The sequence below is a fragment of the Heloderma suspectum genome, chromosome 2 (genome assembly GCF_057233095.1).
Source record: "Heloderma suspectum isolate Gila_16-S chromosome 2, 16-S_ref, whole genome shotgun sequence".
Classification (NCBI taxonomy): Eukaryota; Metazoa; Chordata; class Lepidosauria; order Squamata; family Helodermatidae; genus Heloderma; species Heloderma suspectum.
In genome coordinates, this window is record NC_139459.1 from 250,215,242 (window position 1) to 250,242,841 (window position 27,600).

The following is a 27,600-nucleotide window of genomic DNA, read 5'->3' on the forward strand; positions in this document are numbered from 1 at the left end:
CAAGGGTGATTTCACAATAACAGAAATTAAACTTATTTGTATCTACATGGGAGAAAATAAATTCTGCTAACCATCCATTACATCCCTCCCCACAATCCCAGGAGTTGTATAGTGAATGGTAGCTTCAGAAATATTTGCAGTGTAAATTCCATTAGATTTTGGGCTGTTGCATTGTTCTGTGTTCATTCTCAATCTCTCTCTCTCTCTCTCTCTCTCTCTCTCTCACACACACACACACACAGAGAGAGAGAGAGAGAGAGAGAGAGAGAGATTGTTTTTCTTTCATATCACTACCTATCCAGCTCCAGGCTAAACATCCCTTGCTATTTTTTCTCTTGGTTTTCAAAGATCACCGCAAGTGAAATGTGGTATGACATTTTAAGTAAAATGAGCATTTATAAAATGTATATAAACCTTGTGTATTAAACCCTGAAATGTGATTGGGCAGCTTCTGTTTTGTTTTTTAAGCCAATGTACATTCCACCCACCCTTTGTTTTAGAGTAAATAGATCCTGCTTAGTCAGGCTGGTGTCACAGATGGAGAGTGAGAGCTGTCTGTCGTCATCTTTCTGGAGGCATGAGGAATCCACCCTAAAATAAATATCTGCTAGGGAGCAAAGATGATGCCGATAAGTGTCAGAACAAAAATAGTAACATTGTATTGACACAGTATAATCAAGAAAAACAAGCTACAGGGATAGTAATCTAAAGTAGAATTTTAAAAATATTTTTTTCAAAGGAAATTACCAAAACACACACACTAATATTAATTTTAAATCCCTCCCAATCCCTCCCCCAGCTCAAACAGTTTCAGGATTCTTCTTCTCCCTTTATTTTCTTTTTCTTTTCCAGGACAATATATTAAGGGCACAATCCTGTGCAGGTTTAGACAGAAAAAGGTCCTACGACTCCTAGCATTCTCCAGCCAGCATAGCTAGCTGGGGAATGCTGGGAGTTGTGAGACTTTTTTCTGTCTAAACCTGCATAGGATTGCATCCTTAGGCAGCAATCCTATGGCCACTAGTCAGCAGCTAGATGGCCATAAGATACGTCAGTTTCTAGGAACTGACCTTAAAGCCCACGTTCCAAGGCCGGTTCCTAGAGAACTGCCCTTCCCCCTTCCTGCGCTGCCTCGCAGGCAGCTCGGAATGGCCCCATACTCTGCACTTTGAAGAGGAGCACAGAGCGGTGAAAACGGGGCATTCTTGGGGGCGTTCTGGGACTGGGAACGTGGAAATGCCTATACGACACATCCTATGTGTCATCAGGCAGCCGCTTCCCCCACTCTGCCTTCCCGCAGCTAGACAGCTGAAATCAGCTGTCTAGCCGCAAATGCAGGGCAGCTGAAACGCAGAGGGAACGATCCCCTCCGCACTTCTCCTGCCCTGCATCGGATAGGCAGTCGCCTCCGAGTTCAGAGGCGGCCGCCTATCCCAATAGGATTGCTGCTTCATTCCTTTTTCATCCCATTTCATTCCTTTATTATCTTCTTTTCATGAGTCCCATAGATTTCTATAAGCTTCCACCAAGGTTGTTCCATTCGAGTCTTTTTTCATACAGTCTATATATTTTTGGCAATCCTTCTTGAAAGTGTATCTTTTCTTTATTCCTCTGTGGACTCTTAGTTTCTGCGTCAACTTTTCATTTATTGCTATGTCCCAGATTTTCTTTTTCCACATAGATATTGTTATCGTCTGGGCTGTCTTCCAATTACTTGCAATTAATTGCCTCACAGCTGCTAACAAGAAACTAATTAATGTTTTTTGTCTAATCTCTCTCTTTTCTTTTACAAACATATTTAATAAAGCTAATTCTGGTGTTTTACAAATCTCTCAATCAGTAATTCTTTCTATTTCTAGAAATAACTTGTCCCAGAATTTTCTAACCATCCTACATTCCCACCACATACGTATTTGAGTACCATTAATTCCACATCCTCTCCAACACAAAGGTGATAGAGTCTTATTCATTTTTGCTAACTTCACTGGTGTCAAATACCACTTCTGAACCAACTTTAATCCACCTTCTTTTATTTTGGTGTATATTGCTTGAAAGGGAAATCTATCTAAAATTTGCTTCCAGTCTTCTTCCTCTATCTCCTCATCAATATCTCTTTCCCATATCTGCTTTATTGTTACAGTCCCCCTTATCTCCTGCTTTATCAAAATTTTATATATTTGGGTTATTACACCTTTTTCTCCTAACTGATAATATTATTATCTACAGATTTTTCCCATTCTGTTAAATCTCTTGTACTTTGCCTTCTGATCCTTCTAAGGGAGTAATCCTATGGCGGCTAGTAAGCGGCTAGATGGCCATAAGATATGTCAGTTTCTGGGAACCGACCTTTTCCCCCCTCCTGTGCTGCCTCGCAGGCAGCTCAGAACAGCCCCGCGATCCATGCTCAGAAGAGGAGCGCAGAGCGGGGAAAACGGGGTGTTTGGGGTGGGGGCGTTCTGAGGCAGGGAAGGTGGAAATGCCAGTACAACACGTCCTATGAGTCGTCCAGCAGCTGCCTCCCCATTCCGCCTTCCCATGGCTAGCTGCAAATGCAGGGTAGCTGAAGGGCTGAGGGGAAAATCCCCTCTGTGCTTCGCCTGCCCTGCATTGGATAGACAGCCGCCTCTGAGTTCAGAGGCAGCCACCTGTCCCTATAGGATTGTGCCCTAATTCTTATACATTTATTGATTTGCATCCATACTAACCATGACATCCCCATACTTTGTACACGATTATTCCATATTTCTTGTGTTATAGGATTCTGCTGTTCATAAAAATTTCTCATTTGGCTCACTCTTCTTTCTTTCAATGTATTTTTCCCCACTGCTTTCCCTTTTATATCACACTCTGGATGCACCCACATAGGTACTAATGGAGAAACTCCTGGCATTAGTTTCTCTTTCCTGAAGTTCCATACTTTTAATAATCCTCTTATTGTACTTCCATTATTTTTTATTTATTGTTTTAGATACTTTTTAAAATATAAAATGTATTCTGTAATTCCTCTTCCTTTAATCCCATCAATTCCCTTTCTATTTCTATCCAATTTACCCTCACCCCTTCCTTCATTATTGTTAACATCATAATAAGTTTTTAAGTGTGGTATCCTCCTTCCTGCATAGATCTATATCTGCATACCTTTGCTGTTTGTGGCCTCTTAGTCTTATAAATAAATTTTTCTATGCTGTTTTGCCATGTTTTTAACCTTTTAAATGGAATTTCTTGTGGAAGCACATTAAAAAGATAAGTAAATTTTGGTAATACCATCATTTTTATAGTCATAATCCCATCAGAAAGTGTTAAATTTGTCTTTTGCGGGTGCATAGGGGGGAGAAATGACGAGACAACACAAATAGAGTTGGGATAAAACTGGGCCACATTTTATTGTCATATTACAATCTGCGAAGGAAGCACCGGCGGGCACATAGAAAACAAGTAATCATGACAGGTATAGAGTGAGGCATTCGTCGTCTGAGGCATGGCGTCTACTGTAGCCACCCTGCAGATCGATCCACCCAATTCTGGGCTGGGAGACCTTCCCCTGTCACCGCCCCTCGAGCCACGGAACCCGAGTGGGTGAGGAGGGTCAGCCTCAGAGGTAAGCCTTATCTCCCAACTCAGGGCCACAAAACCCGGAGCCGAGAGCCTCGGGCCTTACCAGTCACCTGAAACAGTGCCCACGAATGCTCACCTGTCCTCTCCCCCAGTGGAGTGCCCACCCAGAACCGCCACAGGAGGGCGACAAGCCTCTGCTTAGTCACCCTCCCCCCAACCTACGCGGCAAAACACTCCATGATGCCCCTTCGCAGATACTCCAACAAGAAAACATTGCCTAGGTCAGAGATGACCACCACCTTCAGGGATCACAACCGTCATTCCATGCCCCTCTCGGCAGAAGGATGGACCCAATGATGGCAATTCTGGGCCAGCGACACTGAATCAGCTGTAAATCTCGGGCTTGAAGAATCAGGGCCTTGCCCTTCAGCAGGCATAAATCGTTCCCCCATGTGCAGAACCAGAATCTGTGGGGAAACCTTCACCAGCCTTTGCTGGAAGAATGTGGACAGGAGGCACACCAACACATGCCACATCTGCACAACCACTGGATGGTGGCACACCGGCTGAGCCCCAGCTAGGCTCCGCCACATGAGGAGGCACTCTGACTAGCCCAGAGAACCATGCTGTGCCCCCAGATGAGCACGCATACCGGTTCCCTCGCACTCTGGACATCTGAAAGAACAAGAGACAAACATGTGAACACCAGCATCCTCATGTCCGAAAAGGCCCAGCAGGGGCCTTGCGGAGGCCCAATACGCCTTGGAGCTCCACCTGCTGACAGCCTGCACTTTGTCTGATGTGAGCCCCAGAGACACAGCGCAAGGCCAACACCTTCAAGGCCACAGAGTGACTACCCAGAATTGATGTTTGGTCAGGGGAGAGGAGTCACTAAGGCAGAGGAAAGGGCCGGGGAGACTCCTCCAGTCCTAGAGAAAAAGGCCCCCAGGGTGGTGACCGGACGAAGGTCCAGCAACATGGCTGGGAACAGCGACGCGCTAACCCCACTCCCGACCTGGTCGGTTTTGGATTTCCTCAGCGGAATAAAGACCACCTGCTGGGGAAATTGCACATCACTAAACTGCCAAGCCTCGTGTGGTGAGGTAACCAAAGGCCACAGAGCCCGTAAACCCAGCAATATGTCTGGCAGCAGAAGGGCTCTGGAGTCTGGAGGCGCCAGGGATCCCCGAGACCAACCCTGGAGCACCTGCCTGACCAGGAAGTCAGCAGTGCTGTCGGCCACACCCTTCATCTTTAGCCCAGAAGGCCAGTGCAGCAAGCCTGCCCAAAGAGTCTGGGCAGTCCCTTTCATGGGCTTTTGAAAATTGATCGTAAGTCCTGAATCAATTCCAGCTGAACAGGAAGCTGAGGCCTTTGCTTGGGAAGAAGCTGAAGCCAAAACTATTGTTACTCTAGCAGGATACCCTACAGGTAGGGTAAGAGAAGAGCAAAAGAGCCTAGACTTGATCTTACTTAAAGGCCAGGATTGGACACATCTCCTGTACTGCCATAGCACTGGGCATAGTAAAGGAAGCTGAATAATAAGAAAACTCCTGCTATACATATAGGCCCAAACAGCTCCCATCAACTGCCACAGAGAAAATCTTAACAATTTGTCATCTACTCTCCAAGACTGTCTCCATTCAAAAGTCACCAGGGGAAGCAACGCGAGGTAAGTTAGAAGCCACACAATGAAACACCAAATGAATATTAGAACCTGCGTGTAGCACTCTAAATGTTTGTTAACCATTCTTCTACTTAATGCTGAAGCATGGCACAGCAAACCTCTAAGTGTTTTTGTTTGTTTGTTTTATAAAGAAGCTGGTTGACTTTTATTTTCTGATTAACACACGGGCTTATAAATATCCAATTCAAAGATCAGGGGAAAAATTAACAACAGGAATTAGCTGCTGGGTACAGCTAAAACTGGGCGACATCAGCTTTTGCCACCCTCGAGGTGATGCCACCCTGGCTTCAAACACTGGCACACCAAGTTGGTGTTCTTGAGCTTTCTCTGGCCTGTCCACCTTGAAGGTGGACTGAGGGGCCTGTGATTGTTCCAACCCATTGCCCCTGGTCGGCAACCGGTGAGGCAAATTCTGCTAACCACACCCTCCGAAGCTGGTAATAATATAAGTTGGGTTAGCATCCCATTACCTTCTAGGAGGTGTTCCAAGTGCATGCCGCATCTGCCAACCACTGAATGGTGGCATACCGGCTAAGCCCAAGCTGGGATCCGCTGCTTGAGGAGGCCCTCCAACGGGCACAGAAAACCATGCTGCGCTCACAGATGAACACCTGCACCGGTTCACACACACTCCGGCCATCTAACCAAGCACATTCCTCCAGTAAAGTTGAGGAAGCAAGCTGGACCGATGATCATTATAGCTGGCAAATGTGCCGCATGATCTAGGAAAGGTCCTTGCCTTTCCCACCCACAGGTTGTTCCCTCGTAGATGCAGCACTGGAACCTGCAGGGGAACACGCACCAACCCATAATGGAACGGAGTGGGAAGAAAGCACTCTCGCTACAAGCTGCGCCGGTCAATCCGTGAACACATGCACCGTGGAACAGGCTGCTCAGGGAGCTGCAGCCTGACATATATGCGCTACAACCAGCTTGAAACAACATGCTGTGTCCAGACATGAGAACACATGCGCACGGGTTGATGTCCAATACATTGATCAAAGAAAAATAAATAAATAAATAAATAACTGTAAGGACAAGAAAAGTGATGCCGAGCAGTAAAGTCCACACTTTAGGAATGGACACAAGACCATAACTGTAAACTACCGGGAGGGCTACAACTGTTGCAGCTGAATGAGAGAGCAACACCCCCGGGCTCCCTATTAACCCAGGTACAGAAGGCCCTTGTCATGTGAGACATGAAGTGCAGCATGGCTTACACTACTTAAATACACAACACTCAATGAGAGCCTCTTAGCGTGGTTTCTGGAATTTCCAGCGTCCGGGTATTAGATGAAACATTGGCACTGGTGCTCAACCTGCCATTTGTATGCCTCATGAGAAAAACAGGCGTTACGCAGGAGGTGTTGCAAATTCAATACTACTACCCGATCCATAAGGATCGGATTGCAGGAGGACTGTGGTTTAATAACCTGAATGGAGGCCTGCCCCTCACACACAAGGAATTTAAGAATGGATATAAAGTCTTGAATCAACCTGCATGGGCCAAGCTCTGTATAAGAGAATTTTGAAAAACGGGATTTCAAGAGATCATAGGGCAGCCCTTGGGCGTGGCACTACGCACCAGATGATCCTATACATTGACCCTAACCAGGTAGTGTTTCATACCTCCCGTGTTACTGCACAGTTGTAACCTTAATAAATTTAACCAGTTAGCTGAATTGGCACAGACTCCTGCCACTGACTGTGGAGTAAACAAAACAGGTGGGGGGGCAACCTTGTTTAGCTTCAGCAAAGCAGAAGCTACCTGTTCCTCCCGAGCATGCCCTTGGCATGAATGCTAAAGCCGCTGCCTCACAATATGAACAAAGAACAACCCTTACAATCATCAACCCAGTGAGGCGGGTTACACAGAGAGCCAGGGATTCGCCTAAAGTCACACAGTGAGCTTTATAGCCAAGTGGGGACTAGAACCATATCTCCAAGTCCCATTATGGCACTTTAACCACTGCACCAAGCTGGTACTCTAAGCTGCCAGAGAGGTGTGAAAACAGGAGAACCCCAAACCCACATAGCTACTGGTCTCCCCTCATGGGGGTTGGCAATGGCTCTACCAGGGACATGAGAAAAGATTCTCACCACGCCCTACCCAGGGAAGCTGGGTATCAAGCCCCAAACTTTGTTAACAATAAGGGGGCTCTGTGATATGCTCAAAGGCTCAAAGGCCCGAGTCGGAAACTTAGGCAAGGCAGATGGCCGTCCCCTTCCCCCCTGCTCACTTTTCTTCTCATTTACTTTTGTCCATTTTCCTCCCTGTCTATGGACCTTGCACTCCGACCTGAAAAATTAAGACCACAATTCGAAGCTGCCTCCCCGTGGAAAGGAGACCTTCTATGTGGGGTGGGAATGGATGGAAACAACCCTTTGAATTGTAGAGGGGCATCAGTGTCTTCACCTTCCCACCCAAACACAACTTCCCCCGCAGCAATGGGGCCACATGCACATGTCCCCATTCCTTCCTTTGAGGGTGAGAAAGGAAGAAATCTGCTCACCGTGCATAGCCCTGATGCTATGTATTCGTTTGGCCAGATAAAGCCCTTATATCTTCTTCCAGAGATCGTCTAAAAGATCTCTCTGGAAGAGAGGGAGAGACTAATAACAAACAAAATACGAGCACTTCCCATGCAGAAAATGATAGCTGAATATCATAGATACAACTTGGCACTTTCCCCCCCCCTCCTTTTTTTTTTTTTTGTCTTCTCCTACTCGTCTACCCATCTAAATACAAAAAACGCTGGGCAGGCAAGGCCACCAAAGATCATAGAATCATAGGGTAGGAAGGGGCCTACAAGACCATTGGGACCAAACCCCTGCTAAATGCAGGAAGCCTGATTCCCAGGCGGTCACCCAGCCAAGTACAAACCAGGGCTGACCCTGCTTAGCTTCTGAGATCGGGCAAGATCGGGCACATCCAGCCCTTTGACTGATTGCTTGGAGGTGTGGGGAAAGAACTCCGCCACATGTTTATTATTATTATCATTATTACTACTGCACCGCAGGCCATTCAGGAGGCATGGGCGAACCCCCCCACCCCTCTCTGGGCTGGCAAGGCCGTTCTGCTGCCACCCACAGCAAAGGCAATTCAGGCTGCTTCGTAGCGCTGAAACTCCCCTTCCCTCTGCGGGGGTGGAAAGGCCACTTAGCTGCTGCCCACTGAAATCCCCAGCCCTAAGGGCCTCTCTGGAGGTGCAGGAAGCACCTGTAGCACAGCAAGGCCATGCTACTCAGGGGTGATGGCTAGCTGGTAGGCCGACCTGCTATATTGGCCAAATGGGCCACTGTGGGGCATGGGAAAAATCCCCCCAAAAAAGGCCTGAGGGAGAAGAAAGGCGCCATACCTGCCACCATTCCGCTGGAATCCCCTCGTCAAGGGCCTGCACGCTGCCAGGCAAAGATGGCGGCCTACCTGCATCCTGGCAGGCTGGCCATGGCCACTTCATCTGATTAGGCTGAGGCCCGGGGGAGAAGGGACGTGCCATTCACGGCGCCACCGCCTTGTCCGCCTCCCCCACCCCAGAAGGCTGAGGTCCAGGGGAGAAGGAGCGTGCCGTCTAGGGCGCCTCTGCTTCATCCGCTTCTCACCCACAAAGGCCAGGGCCTGAGGGAGAAGGGACAGGCCTTTCACGGCGCCGCCACCTTGCCCGCTCCCCCCCCATGAATACCAAGGCCCGCGGGAGAAGGAGCACACCGTTTATGGGGCCGCCACCTCATCTGCTTCTCCCCTGTTAAGGCCGAGGCCTGGGGAGAAGGGACACAGCACCACTGCCACTGGAGAGAAGTTCACAGCACCACCACCTTGCCCACTCACCCGTGAATGCTGAGGCCCACAGGAGAAGGAGTGCGCTGTTTACGGTGCCGCTGAGCCAAACATTGCCGCCGCCTCCTCCTCGATGCCTTCTCAGTGCCTGACTCAGCCATGCACTACCATTGAGGACGCTGCCGCTCGAGCCCGAAAAGCCAGAATGAATGAGGAAAGGGGGCGGGGAGGCCTAAGTATCGGCTGGCTCAGCCCCCACCCCACCTGGACGTCGGGAGCGAAGGCCAATGGCCTTCGATCTTGTCCCGCCCTTCCCCCCCCCACCCGCAACATCCCCCCCCACGGCCAGGCAAGCCGGATGCGGGGTGAGGGGACTTCCATCTGTCATTCCCATCTGTCATTCTTTATTTCCTTCCATAGCTTCCCATAATTTAGTTTCAGTACATTCTTCTGTCTTTTAGAGACTTGAACTTCTAAATATCTAAATGCTTTTGTTACTAAGGGAATACCTGTCATTTTTGAAATTTCTATTTGTTCCTGTGGTCCTACATTCAGACACATCAAATCCGTTTTGTTGTATTTATCTTTAGTCCTGCCACCTGTTAATTCTGTTAATTCTCTTATCAGTTCCTTTATTCCTTTTTCTGACTTTCCTAATGTAAATAAAATGTTGTCCACATATAGGTTGAGTTTAAATTCTCTCTTGCCTATGAGTATCCCTTTAATATCTTTATCCTTGATTCTATCAGCCAGAAACTCAATTACTATTGTAAACAAAAGTGGTGAAAGGGGGCACCCCTGCCTTGTTCCTGAATGAAGCCTTATTTCTTCTGTCTCTAATCCATTGTACCTTATTTTTGCTGTCGTTTGTATGTATATCGCCTCTATTATATGTTTAAACTTATTCCCCAAATTATACTTATTTAACAGACTTAATATAAATTTTGGATTAACCGTATCAAGTGCCTTGTAAAGATCAAGTGTCATTATTACAACCGGAATCTTTCTTGTCGTATAAATATTAATCATACCAAATACTTTCCTAATTGGATCTGCAATAAACTTTCTAAAAAACCATATTGATCTGAACCTATACAGTCATTAATAATTTCTTTCAGGTGTTTTGCCCATATTTTAGTAAATATCTTATAATCCACATTCAGTTGAGATATTTGTCTGTCAGGGTTACATTTATGTTTGTTTAATTTGGGTATCAGTGTTATTATCATTTGTGTCCATGTTTTCGGGGGTGGGGGCCCCTCTCGTATTTCCTGATACAATTTCTTCAGTTGTGGCACCAACACATCCACAAATGCTCCATAAAATTCACCCGTAAACCCATCTCGGCCTGGTGATTTATTATTTTTTAATACTTTTATAGCTTCTTTAATCTCCTCTTCTCCTATCTCAGCTTCTAATAACTGTTTCTGTTTTTTAGTAGGGACATTTTTGTTTTGTCTTGATATTCCTCAATCTGCTTTATTTCTATCTTTTTCCGTTGATAAAGGATAGTAATCTAAAATAGAATTAATAAGTACAAAAGACAGAAAGAAAACACTGAACATGCCAATACAAAGCAGATATACATGCAGCACATTATTAGAGATATCAAAATCTGCCATCCAAAATGGGACAAAAGTTGCTCAAAGGTCCATCAATGCAGATAAGCCATCACTTAATATTCTGAATAAAGATGCTTCCAGAGAGGGCTCCAAGCACTACTAACCAGAAGGTAATATGCAGCTATTCTGTCTTTTACCCATTAACAGATTTCCTGCAGTTAAGAAAAAAGATGGAAGATGCTACGGGAAAACATAGGAGGGTTATGAGTTGAAGACTATGTTGCCTATACAAACACACACACATGTAAAATTCTGTGAATGAGGCAGGGCAATGGCACAATAAAAGCCTTGTCTGTAATCAACTAAAACTTTGATGCAACCCCAGCATGTTAATCTATTTCATATTATCCTTCTTCATGGGAAGCCCTCCTCAATATGTCCCATTTGGAAATTAGTGACAATGTACCATTGGTTCTCCAGGGCCTCCAGCAGCTTTTAGCACCATCAACAGCAACTTTCCACTATTATCAACCACAGTATACTTCTGTACCACCTTTCAGAGCTGGTGCTGCTGCTTTACAATCATTCAGCCCCTTCCTATCTGGTAAATTTCAGAAGGAAACCATTGTCCCTCTCTATGGGAATTGTCTTAAAGAGTGCGTCAACATTCAGTTTTTTCTCTGCTGCTTTTCAATATCTACATGGAACTGCTTGGGGTGGTTGTACAGGAGGATAAGTTTTTATTTATCTGTAGATACCACCCAACTCTGTTTCTACTTTTGATCTGATCCTGATGAGGCCGAGATGTCCCTGAACCGACATCTGGGATTGGTAATGGCCTTGATAAGGACAAATACATTTAAGCACAATCCAGGTCAAGAAAGGAATTGAAAATACTGGGGACTAGGGAAGTTGGAGAAATCTGCAATGGATTCAAATGGATTTGGATTTCTATGAATCCAACCTGCGGATTCCATGGCAGACCAGCTTTTCCTGAGATGCATGGACTCCACGAACTTGCAGACTGCTTTTTAACTTGGGGGAGGGGGGAATTTGTGCAAATTCGCACTAGTGTTAATGTTGTTGTTGTTCAGTCGTGAAGTCGTGTCCGACTCTTCATGACCCCATGGACCATAGCACGCCAGGCCCTCCTGTCCTCCGCTCTCTCCCGGAGTGTGCTCAAGTTCATATTCATTGCATCGGTGATGCTATCTAACCATCTCATCCTCTGCCATCCCTTTCTCCTTTTGCCTCCAATCTTTCCCAGCATCAGGGTCTTTTCCAGGGAGTTTTCTCTTCGCATTAGGTGGCCAAAATATTTGAGCTTCAGCTTCAGTATCTGTCCTTCCAATGAGCAGTCAGGGTTGATTTCCTTTAGGATGGACTGATTTGAACTCCTTGCAGTCCAGGGGACTCGTAAGAGTCTTCTCCAGCACCACAGTTCGAAAGCATCAATTCTTCGGCGCTCAGCCTTCCTTATAGTCCAGCTCTCACAGCCATACATTACTACTGGGAAAAACATAGCTTTAATTATACGGACCTTTTTCGGCAAGGTGATGTCTCTGCGTCTTACTATGCTGACTAGGTTTGCCATAGCTTTCCTCCCAAGGAGCAAGCGTCTTTTAATTTCATGGCTACAGTCACCGTCTGCGGTGATCTTGGAGCCCAAGAAAATACAATCTGTCACTGCTTCCATTTCTTCCCCTTCTATATGCCAGGAAGTGATGGGGCCAGATGCCATGATCTTCGTTTTTTTAATGTCGAGTTTCAAACCAGCTTTTGCACTCTCCGCTTTCACCCTCAACAAGAGGCTCTTTAGATCCTCTTCGCTTTCTGCCATTAGGGTGGTATCATCTGCGTATCTGAGGTTGTTGATAATTCTCCCGGCAATCTTAATACCGACCTGTGATTCATTCAACCCAGCATTTCTCATGATGTACTCTGCATATAAGTTAAATAAGCAGGGCGACAATATGCAGCCTTGTCATACTCCTTCCCAATTTTGAACCAATCGGTTGTTCCATGTTTGGTTCTTACTGTTGCTTCTTGGCCCTCATACAGGTTTCTCAGGAGACAGGTAAGGTGGTCTGGTACTCCCATCTCTTTCAGAATTTGCCACAGTTTGTGGTGATCCACACAATCAAAGGCTTTAGCGTAGTCAATGAAACAGAAATAGACGTTTTTCTGGAATTCTCTTGCTTTCTCCATGATCCAGTGAATGTTGCCGATTTGATCTCTAGTTCCTCTGCCTCTTCGAAACCCAGCTTGTACTTCCGGTAGTTCTCGGTTCACATACTGCTGAAGCCTAGCTTGTAGGATTTTGAGCATCACCTTGCTGGCATGTGAAATGAGCGCAATTGTACGGTAGTTTGAACACTCTTTGGCATTGCCCTTCTTTGGAATTGGAATGTAAACTGACCTTTTCCCATCTTGTGGCCACTGTTGACTGTTCCAAATGTGTTGGCATATTGAGTGCAGCACTTTAACAGCATCATCTTTTAGGATTTTAAATAGCTCAGCTGGAAGACTGTCATCTCCGCTAGCTTTGTTGTTAGTAATGCTTCCTAAGGCCCACTTGACTTCACTCTCTAGGATGTCTGGCTCAAGTTCAGTGACCGCACTATCATGGCTATCAGGGACATTCAGATCTTTCCTGTATAGTTCTTCTGTGTGTTCTTTCCACCTCCTCTTAATCTCATCTGCTTCTTTTAGGTCTCTGCCTTTTTTGTCCTTTATCATGCCCATCTTTGCACAAAACGTTCCCTTGAGATCTCTGATTTTCTTGAAGAGATCTCTAATCTTTCCCATTCTGTTGTTTACCTCGATTTCTTTGCATTATTCATTTAAGAAGGCCTCCTAGAAGGCCTATTCTCTGGAACTCTGCATTCAGTTGGATATATGTTCCCCTTTCTCCCTTGCTTTTCGCTTCCCTTCTTTCCTCAGCTACTTGTAAAGCCTCATCAGACAGCCACTTTGCTTTCTTGCATTTCTTTTTCTTTGGGATGAACTTAGTTGCTGCCTCCTGAACAATGTTACGGACCTCCGTCCATAGTTCCTCAGGCACTCAGTCTATCAGGTCTAATCCCTCAAATCTATTCCTCACCTCCACTGTATATTCAAAAGGGATATGATTTAGGTCATACCTGAATGGTTTAGTGGTTTTCCCTACGTTCTTCAATTTAAGCCAAAATTTTGCAATAAGAAGCTCATGATCTGAGCCACAGTCAGCTCCAGGTCTTGTTTTTACTGACTGTATAAAGCTTCTCCATCTTTGGCTGCAAAGGACATAATCAATCTGATTTCGATATTGACCATCTGGTGATGTCCATGTGTAGAGTCGTCTCTTGTGCTGTTGGAAAAGAGTGTTTGCTATGATCAGCGTGTTCTCTTGGCAAAACTCTATTAGCCTTTGTCCTGCTTCATTTTGTACACCAAGGCCATGCTTGCCTGTTATCCTGGTGATTTCTTGACTTCCTACTTTAGCATTCCAATCCCCTATGATGAAAAGGACATCTTTTTTTGGTGTTAGTTCTAGAAGGTGTTGTAGGTCTTCATAGAACCGATCAACCTCCGCTTCTTCGGCCTCAGTGGTTGGGGCATAGACTTGAATTACTGTGATGTTGAATGGTTTGCCTTGGATTTGTACTGAGATCATTCTATCGTTTTTGAGATTGTACCCCAGTACTGCTTTTCCCACCCTTTCATTGACTATGAGTGCTACTCCATTTCTTCTAAGGGATTCTTGCCCACAGTTATAGATATGATGGTCACCTGAATTAAATTCGCCCATGTCTGTCCATTTTAGTTCGCTGATTCCCAAAATGTCAATGTTCAATCTTGCCATCTCATGTTTGACCATCTCCAACTTACCTTTGTTAGAAAAAGAGACTCCATAACCGGTTGGTGCCTCAGTCACGTAAGAGCCCAAGTGGCAGGAAAAATGTAGGTGGAGCAAAAAGGGAACCATACTGACGCGCTCATGACTAGCAGCTTGGTAAACTGATATACTGACTGTTTATTGGCTATTGGCTTGGTAAGCTGATGTACTGACTGTCTCATTGGTTACTGGCAAGAACAATAGAAGTGATAAGGTATAAAAAGCTCTTGCACACGTGCCTCGGGGCCCAGACTGCTCTGCACCCATTTTGCAAAACGATCAATAAAATAGTGTTGGATCCACTGCTGCCTGCCTGGCATCCTTTTCTTCCAACCGAAAGCAAGGACTTTTTATCTAACAATTTGGTGCCGTGACTCGGATCCTGCTTCGGGGCACGTCCCCTTCACGCTGAGCTGAGGGGCCGCGGAGGAGGAGTGGCCACAGGCGGTTGTTTTACACTGCCTTCTCCTCATGTTGGCAGCAGCGAAGGCACTTGGGGACCAACGCCAGAGGGAGAGGGAGACGAGATCACTCCTTTTTGGCACCAGCAGTGGATCAATAGGCAGCTGGACGCGGCTGCGGGCGGGACAGAGGAGGCCTTGGGGTAAGTGAAACAGCTTAATTTAGGGGATACACACGGGACGGTGGTAAGTTTGTGATTGTGTGAGATGCCTACGGGCGAAGCGAGTGAGGAGCCCCGATCTGCATTTCCCTATCCCGGCGACGGGCTGGGTCAGAGGAGGGTGAAGCGCGAGATTTGTTCAGTGAAATCTCACTGTCATGGGCGGGTCCCAATCCAGGCCCACGGAAGAGTCCCATACGCCCTTGGAGTGTTGTTTGCACAACTGGTCACATTTTAAGCAAGATTATGGAACTAAGATGATGAAGGATCGACTTGTCCCCCTTTGTGCCCGGGAATGGCCAGTATTAGAACCCAAATGGCCACCCGAGGGGTCTTTTGACCCAACCCTGGTATCTGCTGTGCGTATAATAGTAACACAGAGGGGAAGTTGGGATCAGTTCCCCTATATTGATTCATGGGCAACTTGCGTACCCCTCGGCGGCAGGCCCGCCCTGTGGGTAGTTAAATGTATGTCCTTGGCCCTCCCTGTGATAACTGAGGAAAAATTGATGAGGAAGGGGACACCTAGGGTGGTAGCTACGGCCCGCGAGGATCCATTGCTTCCTCCTCCCTACGGGACGGCTGTCACGGGAGGATCACACCTGCCCCAGCCTCCATTTCCTCCAAGGGAGCCTGCCCAAGAGTTGCAACCATTAAAAATTCCCAAGATTAGGTCTATGACTGAGTTCGAGGACACTCTCCAAGATCATTTGGACACCCTCGAGAAAAATTTCAAAGAGATGAAGGGTGCTTGGGGGCCTCGAACCCAGGAAAAGTTGCCTGATAAAGAGCGGGAAACCAAAGGAGGGCCTAATTACAATTTACGAAAGGACCCTCAACCACCAGTGAAATTGACCTTCCCTATTAGAGAGGTCCCTGATCCTACTGCCCAACACCCTCAGGGGACAATGTTTGTTTACGTCCCCTTTACGACGTCTGATCTGTACAATTGGAAACAGTTCAATCCTCCCTTTGAGGAGGACCCCGGTCCAAATGTGAGGCTTACACACAATCCTACCTGGGATGACACACAGATGTTGTTAAACACTTGCTTCCTTAGTCAGAAACCGACTATTCTTGAGGGGGCGCAAACTAGATTTAGAGAGGAGAACCCCCAGGCGACTGAAGAGTGGATGGCAGAGGTTTTGCCCATTGGGAGGCCTGACTGGGGAGTGGCCACAGCAGCGCAAAGGCAATTACATGCTGAATACTTTCGGCTTGTTTTAGCAGGCATGAAACAGGCCGCTCGAAGGGCCCCCAATCTGCAAAAGGTCTTGCCATTAAAACAGGACAAAAGCGAACCTCCCGCCATCTTCCTCCAAAGGCTGAGAGAAGCCTTTGCTAAATATACTGACATCGACCTGAATGACCCAAATAACCTACGAATTCTCACAACGCAGTTTGTAGGAAATAGCTGCCAAGATATCAGAAAGAAGTTACAAAAAGTCGAAGGAGGACTGGCGGCTGATTTGGGAGTCCTGGTTGAGGTAGCCCAGAAGGTCTATGAAAGACGAGAGGAGGAAGAAGAAAAAGAAAAAGATAAGAGGCAGGCACAACTACTTGCTGCCGTTCTCAAGCCAGAGCAAGGAGGGACTAAGAAGGGTGGAAAGGGGAACAGAAAAGGGCCTCCCTTAGGAAAGGATCAGTGTGCTTTTTGTAGAAAGATTGGGCACTGGAAGCAAGACTGTGAAGCCCTAAAACAGAAAGAGAAAGAAAGCAGGGGGGAAGAACAAAGAGTGTTGTATGAACAAGAAAGAGATTAGGACAGACCGGAGCCCGGCCCCCTCTTGGCCATCTCCGAGGCAAGATGGGACCCCATGGTCAAAATTAATGTTGGGGTAGGGATGTCAGAGAAATCCTCTCGAAAGTGAAATGGGCTCGAAAACAGTCACTATCGGTTCGCCGAACCCTTTCCCGAGACGAGGCGCCCAGGTCTACCTGAACGTGAGCTCACGCGACCCTTTTTTTTTTTTAATCTGCCGAAAGTTTTACGAAGGTATTTATGAAGGCAACTTCGCAAATTAGGACGAAAGATGTCGAAAGGGATTTCACGAAACTATTTAATAAACATGCAGTTTCCTTTCCTGCTACGACGCGGCTTTCTTTTGCTGGGAGGGACGGGGTCACGAAGTGCACGTAGCCTGCCTGCCCTGAGGCTGAGCTGCATAGCCTCATCTTTTGTTTTATACTTTTATTGTATGTGTGAGGTCAGGTTCAGGTCAGGTGAGGTCACCTGACCAAGATCCCTCCAGGCCACCCACCCCACCCCACCAGGAAGATAATTGAGGGGAGGGAACTCATCGACCATTTATCCCCTGGATTCCCGCCTTTAGTTCACATAGATAGGACGGAGGTCGTGCAGCAGCCTCACTTGCTCCAAGCTAGGCTCCAGGGTCCAGAGACAGACTAGAACAGGCGCCGCTGCTGCTCCGTCCCAGCTGCTGCAACTTTCTTTCTCTGTATCCCTGTGTTCTACGGCACTGCAGTTCAACCTTTTTTCTTTTTTCTTTATTACAGTGAAGACATGTTTACTTTACCTGAATGTGCCCTTATGCTTAGTGATTTTGGGGTGAGATGGAGGAGCAGGGGGAACCCATGTGCCTGCCTGCCTATGCAATTCTTTCTGGGGAGGGGGGAGGGGGGAGCTGCAAGGCCTCCATCCATCCCCCATCCTCCTGGCCTTCCCAGGATTCACCCATGTGCCTGCCTGCCTATGCAATTCTTTCTGGGGAGGGGGGAAGGCCTCCTGCAAGGACTCCATCCCCCATCCTCCTGGGCTTCCCAGGATTCACCCATGTGCCTGCCTGCCTATGCATTTCTTTCTGGGGAGGGGGGAGGGGGAGCTGGAAGGCCTCCATCCATCCCCCATCCTCCTGGGCTTCCCAGGATTCACCCATGTGCCTGCCTGCCTATGCAATTCTTTCTGGGGAGGGGGGAAGGCCTCCTGCAAGGACTCCATCCCCCATCCTCCTGGGCTTCCCAGGATTCACCCATGTGCCTGCCTGCCTATGCAATTCTTTCTGGGGAGGGGGGAGGGGGAGGGGGGAGGGGGGAGCTGCAAGGCCTCCATCCATCCCCCTTCCTCCTGGGCTTCCCAGGATTCACCCATGTGCCTGCCTGCCTATGCAATTCTTTCTGGGGAGGGGGGAGGGGGAAGGGGGAGGGGGGAGCTGGAAGGCCTCCATCCATCCCCCATCCTCCTGGGCTTCCCAGGATTCACCCATGTGCCTGCCTGCCTATGCAATTCTTTCTGGGGAGGGGGGAAGGCCTCCTGCAAGGACTCCATCCCCCATCCTCCTGGGCTTCCCAGGATTCACCCATGTGCCTGCCTGCCTATGCGATTCTTTCTGGGGAGGGGGAAGGGGGAGGGGGAGGGGGGAGCTGGAAGGCCTCCATCTATCCCCCATCCTCCTGGGCATGGATGGGCCACATCCTCCATCCTGGGCTTTTCAGCCTAGTCTGCTGTACAGTATGCCCCTATTTAGTTAGCACTGAATGGCTGGATTGGAGGGTAACTACTTCTACACTGTACTATATCTGCGATTAGGCTGTTCACATGATTTCAGCTTTGCCACATGCATTTATGTCTCTTTCTGCCCAGAGACATGAACATGGAGAAAAGAGGAACCCGTGGTCAATCCGGCACTCAGAAGAGGCGTGGGCGCCCGGCAAGAACATACACCGCTGAGGTTGCATTTCAGCGGTATTTTAATAATGAGATGGAAGTGGAGGAAGCCCAAGGTGTGACCAGCAGCGACAGTGGCCCCAGCCCACCCCGCACCCGTAAGCAGCGCACACCGCCAATTTCCGCTACAGAAAGTGACACAGGCACAACCGGCCACAACTCCAGAGGAAGAGGAAGAAAGTCCTTGGATGGTGAGCGGAAGGGCAGTGTCTCCAAACCCAAAGCGGATGAAAATGTCCCCAAGGAGACTCTGCAGCGGCGGGATGAAAGTCAAGATATCTACCTCATTCCAAAGGATGAATCTGGTAAGACTCTGTCACCACAGGTGCTTGTGAATATCTGGATACAAACAAATGTCTTTGAATATTTGAATAGTCCCTACATTAGCCTTCTGCAACCTGCAGCCTTCCAGATGTTTTGGGCTACAACTCCCATCATTATTGACCATTGGTCATGCCGGCTTGGCCTGATGGGATTTGAAGTCCAAAACCTTTGGAGGGGAGCATTTGGGGAAGGGATCTTCTTCTTCAACACAACAAAACATACACGACTGTTTTACATTCATCCATATTCATTGCTGTGAACATATTTCATATTATTTAAATGTTACATGGTGCTCCAGTACGAAAGAAAACCCCAAGTCTTTAAAAGAACTGCAATACTTTCTCAAACAATACACCTTTTCGGTGGGAAAACACTTCAGTGTTTTGTGCTCGCTTGTTTCCAAAGCCATTCATCATAGTTTGCTGTCTTTTTTGGGCTTGATCTCTTTTAACTAGAGCTGCGATGTGAATTGATTAAGCAATTTCATTTCTGAGGATGGTTTTTAAAATGTTGCAGAAATCTTGAGTCAGAGACTTATTTAGTCCCTTTAGTCTGACCCCCGATATGGCTACTACAAAAAGAGGGCCTGACTAATCAGGCACTGCTCCTGGGGGACCACAAATGCACCCTTGAAAAAGGCAGTGGGATTCGCCAAGTATGTGCTCAGGTCAGGACCAGCCCTATCGTTAGGGAGCCTTGCAGCTCCTCAGCCAGCTTGTTGTCCTCTGGTGTGGTGGAAGAGGCTTTCCCATTGTCACTGTTCAAGTAAGAGATTCAGCTATCGCCCTTTGTAGGATGGAGGGGTGCCATTTTACCCTTTGCCTCAGGAAGCAAAACGCGTTGGGCCAGCCCTGTGGGGGATGAGTCCCACACAATGGTATAATAGAGCTGATGAAAGGAGTGGACCTTGCAAGGGAGCCAGATATCTCCTCCCCCATGCTTTTCATGTTTTCACCATTGAGGACACGTTTAGATAACTCTCGTTGAGTTTCCCAGTCTGTACAGTACCTTTTTTTTGCACCTAATGTGTTTTCTCAGTGCTCAGTAGTGCAGGAGTAGCTTACAACTGCACCTTGTGTCATGTGGATTGATTGCGAGTCCTCCAAGCTATGTTTCATAGATTGCTACAGCAACACAGTTTTATTGCTTGGCTATTACTCATGTGTAAAAGTCGCATTTCTCATGAAACTCTGCTTCTATGTATTTTGAATCTTTACAGAGACGCCCACAACCGTCCTCCCTGCATCCGACAGCGGAAGTGGGACAGGTGAACCAGGTCCACAGCTGCCTGCTGATGATCACCTCGTGGGCGGCGGCTCAGGTGATTTTGAAAAAAATGCTGGAGGACTTAGCGTCATCAGTGATCCGGACAGCGAAGATGATGAGGAGCTCTTCTATATCAATGATGTCCCTGCTGAGACTGGGTCTGACTCTGTTCTCCACTTCCAGCCTTCTGCGTTCTGCGGGACCAATCCCAAACCTCAGGAACAAACGTCCCCTGCCAAGCACTGGTCAGCACCATCAACAACACCATCCACAGATGAGTGGGAACATGCAGCTCCAGCTGCCACCTCATCTGGAACCGAAGGCCCCATTCCCCAAAGAAGAAATGGTGGTGGCAGGGTGAGCTCCTATGTGTGGCGCTTCTTCAAATATGCAGAGAACGACCGCTATGTCGTGATGTGCGATATTTGTCGAAGCCGTGTGCGGCTAGGAAAAGAAGGGGGCTGTCCACGAGTGGGCACGTCTGCCATGAGGCGACACATGGAGGTGCATCATCCGCTTCTTGTGCCCAAAGATAGCGACGGGAAGCCACAACCATCCAAAAAGAACAGTACCGCCTTTGCCTCATCTTCCAAAGACCTCACGCAAAGTGGTCTGGGTGGGAAGGGCACAGAAGGCAGCTTTGCTAAGAGGCAGGTCTCACTGGAGAAATGCCTTGCGCTGACACAGAAATTACCCTCTGACAGCGCCCAGGCACGACAGTGGAATCACCTCCTGACAGTGGCCATTGCAGCACGTATGCTTCCCTTCTCCCTGGTGGAAGGTGAAGACTTTTTGGCCTTCATTAAGAGCATCTGCCCTCGGTGGGATGTCCCCTCTCGTCACTACATTAGTGGCGTAGCCATTCCAGCCTTGGCTTCTGCAATCAGACGGGTGATCCAACAGGATTTGAAATGTGCAGTTGGAGGAAGTGTACATTTAACGAGTGACACATGGACAAGTAACCAAACAAAGTCTTATCTGTGTGTCACTGCGCACTGGGTATCCATCAGTGCGAGCAGCCGACTGAGTCGTAGAACAGTGACATTGTCCCTCACAATGCTCTCTGGGACACACACAGCGGAAAACGTCAGCAGCAGCATCAGTGGTGTTGTTCAGTCCTGGTTGGCCCCCTTAAATCTTACAGTGGGCTGTGTAGCAACAGACAATGCCTCAAACTACCTAAAAGCAGCCCGCATTGCACGGCTAAACCACGTTCCGTGCGTTGCGCACTGCTTGAACCTTGTGGTGCGTTCTGGATTGAGCAACGCCTCCCCAAAAATTGGCAAGCTACTTAAGGTGGCCCGATCCATTTGCACCCACTTCCGGCAGTCCTGCTCAGCAATGGAGGCAATCGGCGCCATCCAACGTAGCCGTGGCCTTCCAGAACACAAATTCATTTTGGATGTGTCCACACGCTGGAACAGCACATTGCATATGCTTCAGAGACTCTGTGAGCTATAAATGACTACATCACTGAGAAGCAACACCACTCCAAATTTTTTGTCACACCACATCAGTGGCTCTGGATGCAAGACCTGGTGGACATTTTAAAAATTTTCGATGAATGCACAGCGGTACTGAGTGCAGACTATGCCACACTGGGCCAAGTGCTACCTGTGCTAAGGATCATAGAGGGGGTGCTGAGAAAACGCCATTCTGAGATTTGTGAGCGCACCAGTGCTGGAGGCAGGGAATTATTCCCCAATCCTGCAGTTAGGCTTGCAGAATTCCTTCTGCAGGAGCTGGGCACCAACAAACACATAACTTCAATCAGGGGGGACATGAAATACGTTGCTGCTGCATTCCTTGAACCACGGTTCAGGGACAGCTCAACAAGTGCGGAGCCTACAAACGACAACCCTGAGTTCCAAAGTTTAAAAAAATATTTGACTGAGAAAGTCATGGAGTGCTTCCAGAGAGATGGGCTGGATGAGAAGGAGCTGGGTGAGGCTAGTAGGACCACTACCTCCCCTGAAGACAATATCTGCAGCAGTAGCACCATCACCAGCAGGAGGGGCAATGATGACGCCACAGCAGCTGCACCACCAACAGAGTCAGACACAGGGGCATCTTGTCTCAAGTTCAGCTTGTACTCCTCAATGGCAGTGGAGCTTGGTGTAAGTGGGCGCAGGCGGGGGGAATGTGCCAAAGCAGCCAGGAAAGCATCAGCCTATGATGTGCTTGTCCGGGAACTTGAAGGTTATTCAAGAGAGAGTTTCTCGGGAACACAGATCAGCCCAGAGAGTGATCCTCTCCTATACTGGGATACAAAACGTGGCGTTTGGCCACATCTGAGCAAAGTCGCCATTTGGCATCTATCTTGCCCTCCCTCAAGTGTGGCCTCTGAAAGGCTTTTCTCCACCACAGGCAACATTGTCACCGCCCACCGAAGCAGACTCACGCCACAACATGTCTCCACCCTCGCCTTCATACACTCCAACAGGGGATGGATTCCCAAGGAGCACCTCCCCCCAGCTGTCAGCAGCAGAGTAGAGCAGTCATCAAGTGACGAGGAGGACCCCTGGGATGATGACACTGCTGCTAATGTGAGCCAGAGTTCTGAGGGACAATGAGGCAGAATGATACAACTTGTGAGTGGTCACACGGAGGTGTCCCTCAGAACTTTGTCCAAACCTGCAGTCCCTGTCTGGCCTGGGCAGAGCCCAAAGCACTGGCGATATGTGGCGGAGCTTAATAATAACTCACATGCAGAATCCAGTTGCGCTACCCGACTGTGTGTGGCGGACTATGCAACAGTGTACATCGCTACTACACACACACACACACACACACACACACACAGAGTTCTCTATGCGGATGTACTCCGCTATCGACTGTATATGTGTATCTTTACCCCTCTGAATGTTAGTATGATTCTGATTCCCCAAATGTATGTATAGTTCTATTTCTCTTGATGTTGATGTATGCTTTTAATTCATTTAAAATTCTTTCATAAATCACGGAATTGCTTTCAAAGACCTTGTTGTGGTCTCTCCCTGGACTCCCTCAGCTTTTGGGTTTTCCTAAGGACCGAGAGCTCTATGTGAAAAGATCCCTCTGGTATGCGTCCAGTTTACATGTATGTGATATGCACCTACACGTAAAACAAAGCATACTTCATAGAATCGTTGAGCCACAGAACCATGGGGTTGGAAGGGGCCTACAAAGCCATCGAGTCCAACCCCCTGCTCAAATTAAGGTGTCCAAGTCAGAGCATCCCTGGCAGATGGCTGTCCAGCCTCGTCTTGAATGCACTCATTCATAACATGAGGGATGTGGACTGTCCATCTCCCTATGAGGGAAGCTGTTCTTGTTTGGCTGGGATTCTGGGGAGGCATTCTTGTTGCGGTTAACAGTAAGCAAACACAGAGATCATTGTGTACAATGATCTAGATTTAAGAAATTATATCTGTGGACTTGAACCAAGGAATTGTAACCTATTTTTTAGAAAGAACTTTATATACAAACAGAACAGATCAAGACAAAACACAGAAACAATTCAACAATTCAAAAACAATGTTGGGCTGGCTGGCTGTGGCTGCAGGCCTCAGCTCGTAGGAGGAGGATGGCTTTCCCGCTCCAGGGCCTCCACCCTCCTTCGAAGGTCGTCACCTGTGTGTAGAAAGAAAGAGAAGAATAAAGCACAATGGTAATATGCATCTTGCAGGCAGAGGTGTTAGCTCAGGTCAGGTGCCATTCTGTAGTACTACTTACAGGTCCTCCTGAGCATCCGGACATCTCTTATCAGACGCGTCAGGATCACAAGAGGAGGGGCTTCATCTGTGGAAGAAGGGTGGGCTTCCTCCACAGATGCTGCTCCTCTTGCTGCTGGCTCTTCCTCTTCCTCCTCCTCCTCCTCTTCCTCCTCCTCCTCTGTCCTGTCCCTCTCCGCGGCCCTCAGTGCCTCCTCCACCAGCAAGGCACGATGCGCAGCTGTGGGATGTCACAGTAACAGAATGAATGCCTTTATATATGTGGTGAGTGAACAAAACCACAGTCACTGATCTGTCTATCACCATCCCCACTACCATAAGGACCACTGATTCTGTCCTCCCACCACAAGGTCTAATGATGAGGGGATAATTAGGGAGGCAGATTATACAGTACTGACAGTTTTGGTGTGATGGGGACTGTTGGACTTCTGTAAACATGCACAGGATTGCACTTCTAGTCACCCCACTTCTACATTTGCAATGCCATGGTATCTGTTCATTCTAGTGATGCATTGCATAAATGCCACCTTTTTTCCTAACGCAAGGAACCCAAGGCGGCTCACATTAGCCTCTTCCTCTCCATTTAATGCTCACAACAACAACACTGAGGTAGGCTGGGGCTTTCTGACTGGGCCAAAGTCACCCAGCGAGCTTCCACGGCTGAGTGGACTATACCCAGATCTCCAAGGTCTCAGATGAACACTTGCTCATGAGTTGACTGGAGTGCCAATGTCTTGGTAGAAAGTGGGGTGGGTGGGGTGCAAAAATTCAGCAATCACTACATGAAGAAGGAAGACGACACCGAGAGGCTGGCCCTGTTGCTGCTGGGCTAGTGCCAGTCCCCCTGTGTGCACTGCAGAGACCGGCAGCAGCAGCATTTCCCTGGAAATGGACAGTGTGTCAGTGTGTAATATGAGTTGTAGTAGCCAGGCCCGCATAATCCTATGCATGTGGTTGTACAGGGAAAAACAACGCAGTTCCCAGCATCCCTTCTTCAACCAGCCAAAGTGGCTGGAAGATGATGGGACCTTTTTCTGTCCGAGTTCAGCAAGCATAGGATTGCAGGCTAAAAATGTCAGGATTTGTTTGTTTCTCCATGAGAGAGACCACAAAGAGATAGCTTCATTTTCGGTACACATCCTTGTCTTCATATTTAGTTGAGCTTGATGATGGGATAACTATAACTTACCAGGCATATACCTCTGCAAAAATGTGGGCCGGCCTGCTTGGACCCACACTCTGCGGATGCGCCAGTAGTAGGCGGGGGGGGTGGACAGCAGTGCCCTCCACTCGGCAGCAGCAATCCCCTCTCTGACAAAGGACTGCTTGAGCGCCTTCCATTTGGACCTCAGTTGTCCAACTGTGCGATAGTGGCCCGCTCGCTCCATCCTCCTCTTTATCTGGGCCCAATAAAGTTCATTGCAGCAGGAGGAGCTGCCAAACAGCACTGCCACCGCCTCGCTGCGCTTAATGTTGCTGAGGAGGGCCTTGGTCTCCTCATGGTCCCACCTCCTGCCACGCACTGGTGCAGCCATTTTGCAATTTGCACACAAACACACACACCAAGACAGCCACGTGCACAACCACCACTTAACTACACACACACAGACCAAACCATACAAAAACACCACAATGCACAACTACACACACAGACCAGACAAAACCACAACAATGAACAAACAACAGAGGAAATCCAATAATAAGCAAGCACCACCACTAACACAACACCACCACCACACCACAGAACTCCACCCACAAATCCCCACGCAGACGCAAGCGCAAATACAGACGACATTCAGGAAGTTAGCAGGAAGTTGACGACAGATTTTGCGGAAGTGGAGCTGCAGCCCCGTTTTTTTTTATTGTGACTGTGTCAGGCGGTTAGGTTAACAACAAGACCAGTAAACGTGAGGATCATTAAGCACAAATACACAGAAATTAATAAAATCACAGTCCCTGTCCCTGTCCGAGAAAACAAGACAGCGGGGGAGCGCACAGAAGGCGGGAAAGTGGGAAACATATTTCGGGCAGCAACGAAAAATACGTAAATAATTACGAGAATAGTGGAAAAGTTCTGGCCAAGGCAATCCACCTTCCGAGAGTACGGCAGAAGCAACGGGGGGATTCCCCCCTACGGAGGAAATCACAACATAATATTTACAATATTTTACAATAACGTTGTCCTTATTTTCGCCGTGGTCTCCGTAAAGATTTACGGAGACTACGGGGTCAAATAAGGACAACGCAAATAAAGTTGTCCTTATTTTCGCCGTAGTCTACGTAAACATTTACGGAGACTACAGCAACTAAATAAGGAACGCAAATGGCAGCTCCCTATGGGGGCCGCCATTCGCGTACGCGCTTTTTTTTTTTTTTTAAAGTCACCCGTGATAGGCTACGTGACGATTCACATAGCCTATCACAGCTGACTTTCCAGATCTAGCCATGATAGGCTACGTGAATCGTCACGTAGCCTATCAGGGGGCGTTTTTTTGTGTGTTTTTTTACTTTCACGTTCGCGGCTGGGCGAGGCGGCAAGCCTCCTACCCGGCCTGAATTTCGGCCGGGCGAGACGGGAAGCCTCCCCCCCCCGGCCTGAACTTCGGGGGGAGAACCGAAGCGCCTCCCCCACACCGCGAAGCAAGCTTCGAGAACAGATAAGGGACTTTCATCCATCCCTATGTTGGGGGCCGCTCCTATGATGCCCTTGTGGACACAGGGGCTGCCTTGTCCATACTCCCCCTTAACAAGCCACCAGCGGGAAGTGGGGGAACTACCACCATAATGGGGGTCGAGGGAAGGGCAACGCGAGTGCCCCTTTCTTGTCCTTTGTTTACCAAAATTGGAAAAACACACCTAGAACACGCGTTTATCTGTACCCCCTCCTGTCCGGTGGCATTGTTAGGGAGGGACTTATTGACTAAGCTCCAAATTGAGATCACTTTCACCCCTGATGGAAGAATGGAAGTACAACTCCCCAAGCAACAGAGCAGCAACTATCAAATGGCCCTTTTTAAAGCCATAGAGGAACCCGCCTCGGAGGCAAATGAAGACTGGTGCTTAATAGAAAACAGAGTCAACCCACTGGTTTGGGTCGGGGTTGGAGGGGCCTCTCATGCCAAATCGGCAGCACCGTACAAAATTCCTCTCAAGGAAGGGGCGAAACCAGTTCATATGAAACAATATCCCCTTTCCCGCCAAGGGAAGCTGGGTCTACAACCAGTAATAACGAAGCTCCGAGAGGAAGGTTGACTCATCGAGATAATGTCCCCCTACAACACGCCCATTCTCGCTGTGTCAAAAGGGGGGGCAAAGGGTTTCGCCTTGTGCAAGACCTCCGCCTCATTAACCAGCAAATCGAGGCCCCCCCACCCTGTGGTCCCTAACCCACACACCCTTCTCATAAGCATTCCAGAAGATCATGCATGGTTCACTGTCATAGACCTAAAGGACGCTTTCTTTAGCATCCCACTCCACCCTGATTCGAGGCCTTTGTTCGCCTTTGAGTGGGAAAGCCCAGAGAGTGAGTCA

At 48.1% G+C, this 27,600-nt stretch overlaps 1 protein-coding gene across 1 annotated transcript; it reads left to right on the forward strand.

Moving 5' to 3' along the window:
• The first annotated feature begins 11,386 nt into the window (after positions 1 to 11,386).
• LOC146354373 (uncharacterized) lies at positions 11,387 to 23,488 on the forward strand. Its single transcript, XM_084829803.1, has 5 exons — positions 11,387 to 11,413; positions 14,462 to 14,481; positions 18,932 to 19,071; positions 20,310 to 21,130; positions 23,480 to 23,488. The coding sequence occupies exons 1-5, from the start codon at positions 11,387 to 11,389 to the stop codon at positions 23,486 to 23,488; spliced, it is 1,017 nt and encodes a 338-aa protein (XP_084685929.1).
• The last annotated feature ends 4,112 nt before the right edge of the window (positions 23,489 to 27,600 follow it).

Excerpts from the sequence above, each read along its gene's own strand:
- LOC146354373 (XM_084829803.1), top strand. The coding sequence starts at position 11,387 with ATGTCCCTGAACCGACATCTGGGATTG. Across the intron at positions 11,414-14,461 it reads TGAACCGACATCTGGGATTG|AAAAAGAGACTCCATAACCG; the intron begins GTAATGGCCTTG and ends TACCTTTGTTAG. Across the intron at positions 14,482-18,931 it reads AAAAAGAGACTCCATAACCG|AGGAAGAGGAAGAAAGTCCT; the intron begins GTTGGTGCCTCA and ends CCACAACTCCAG.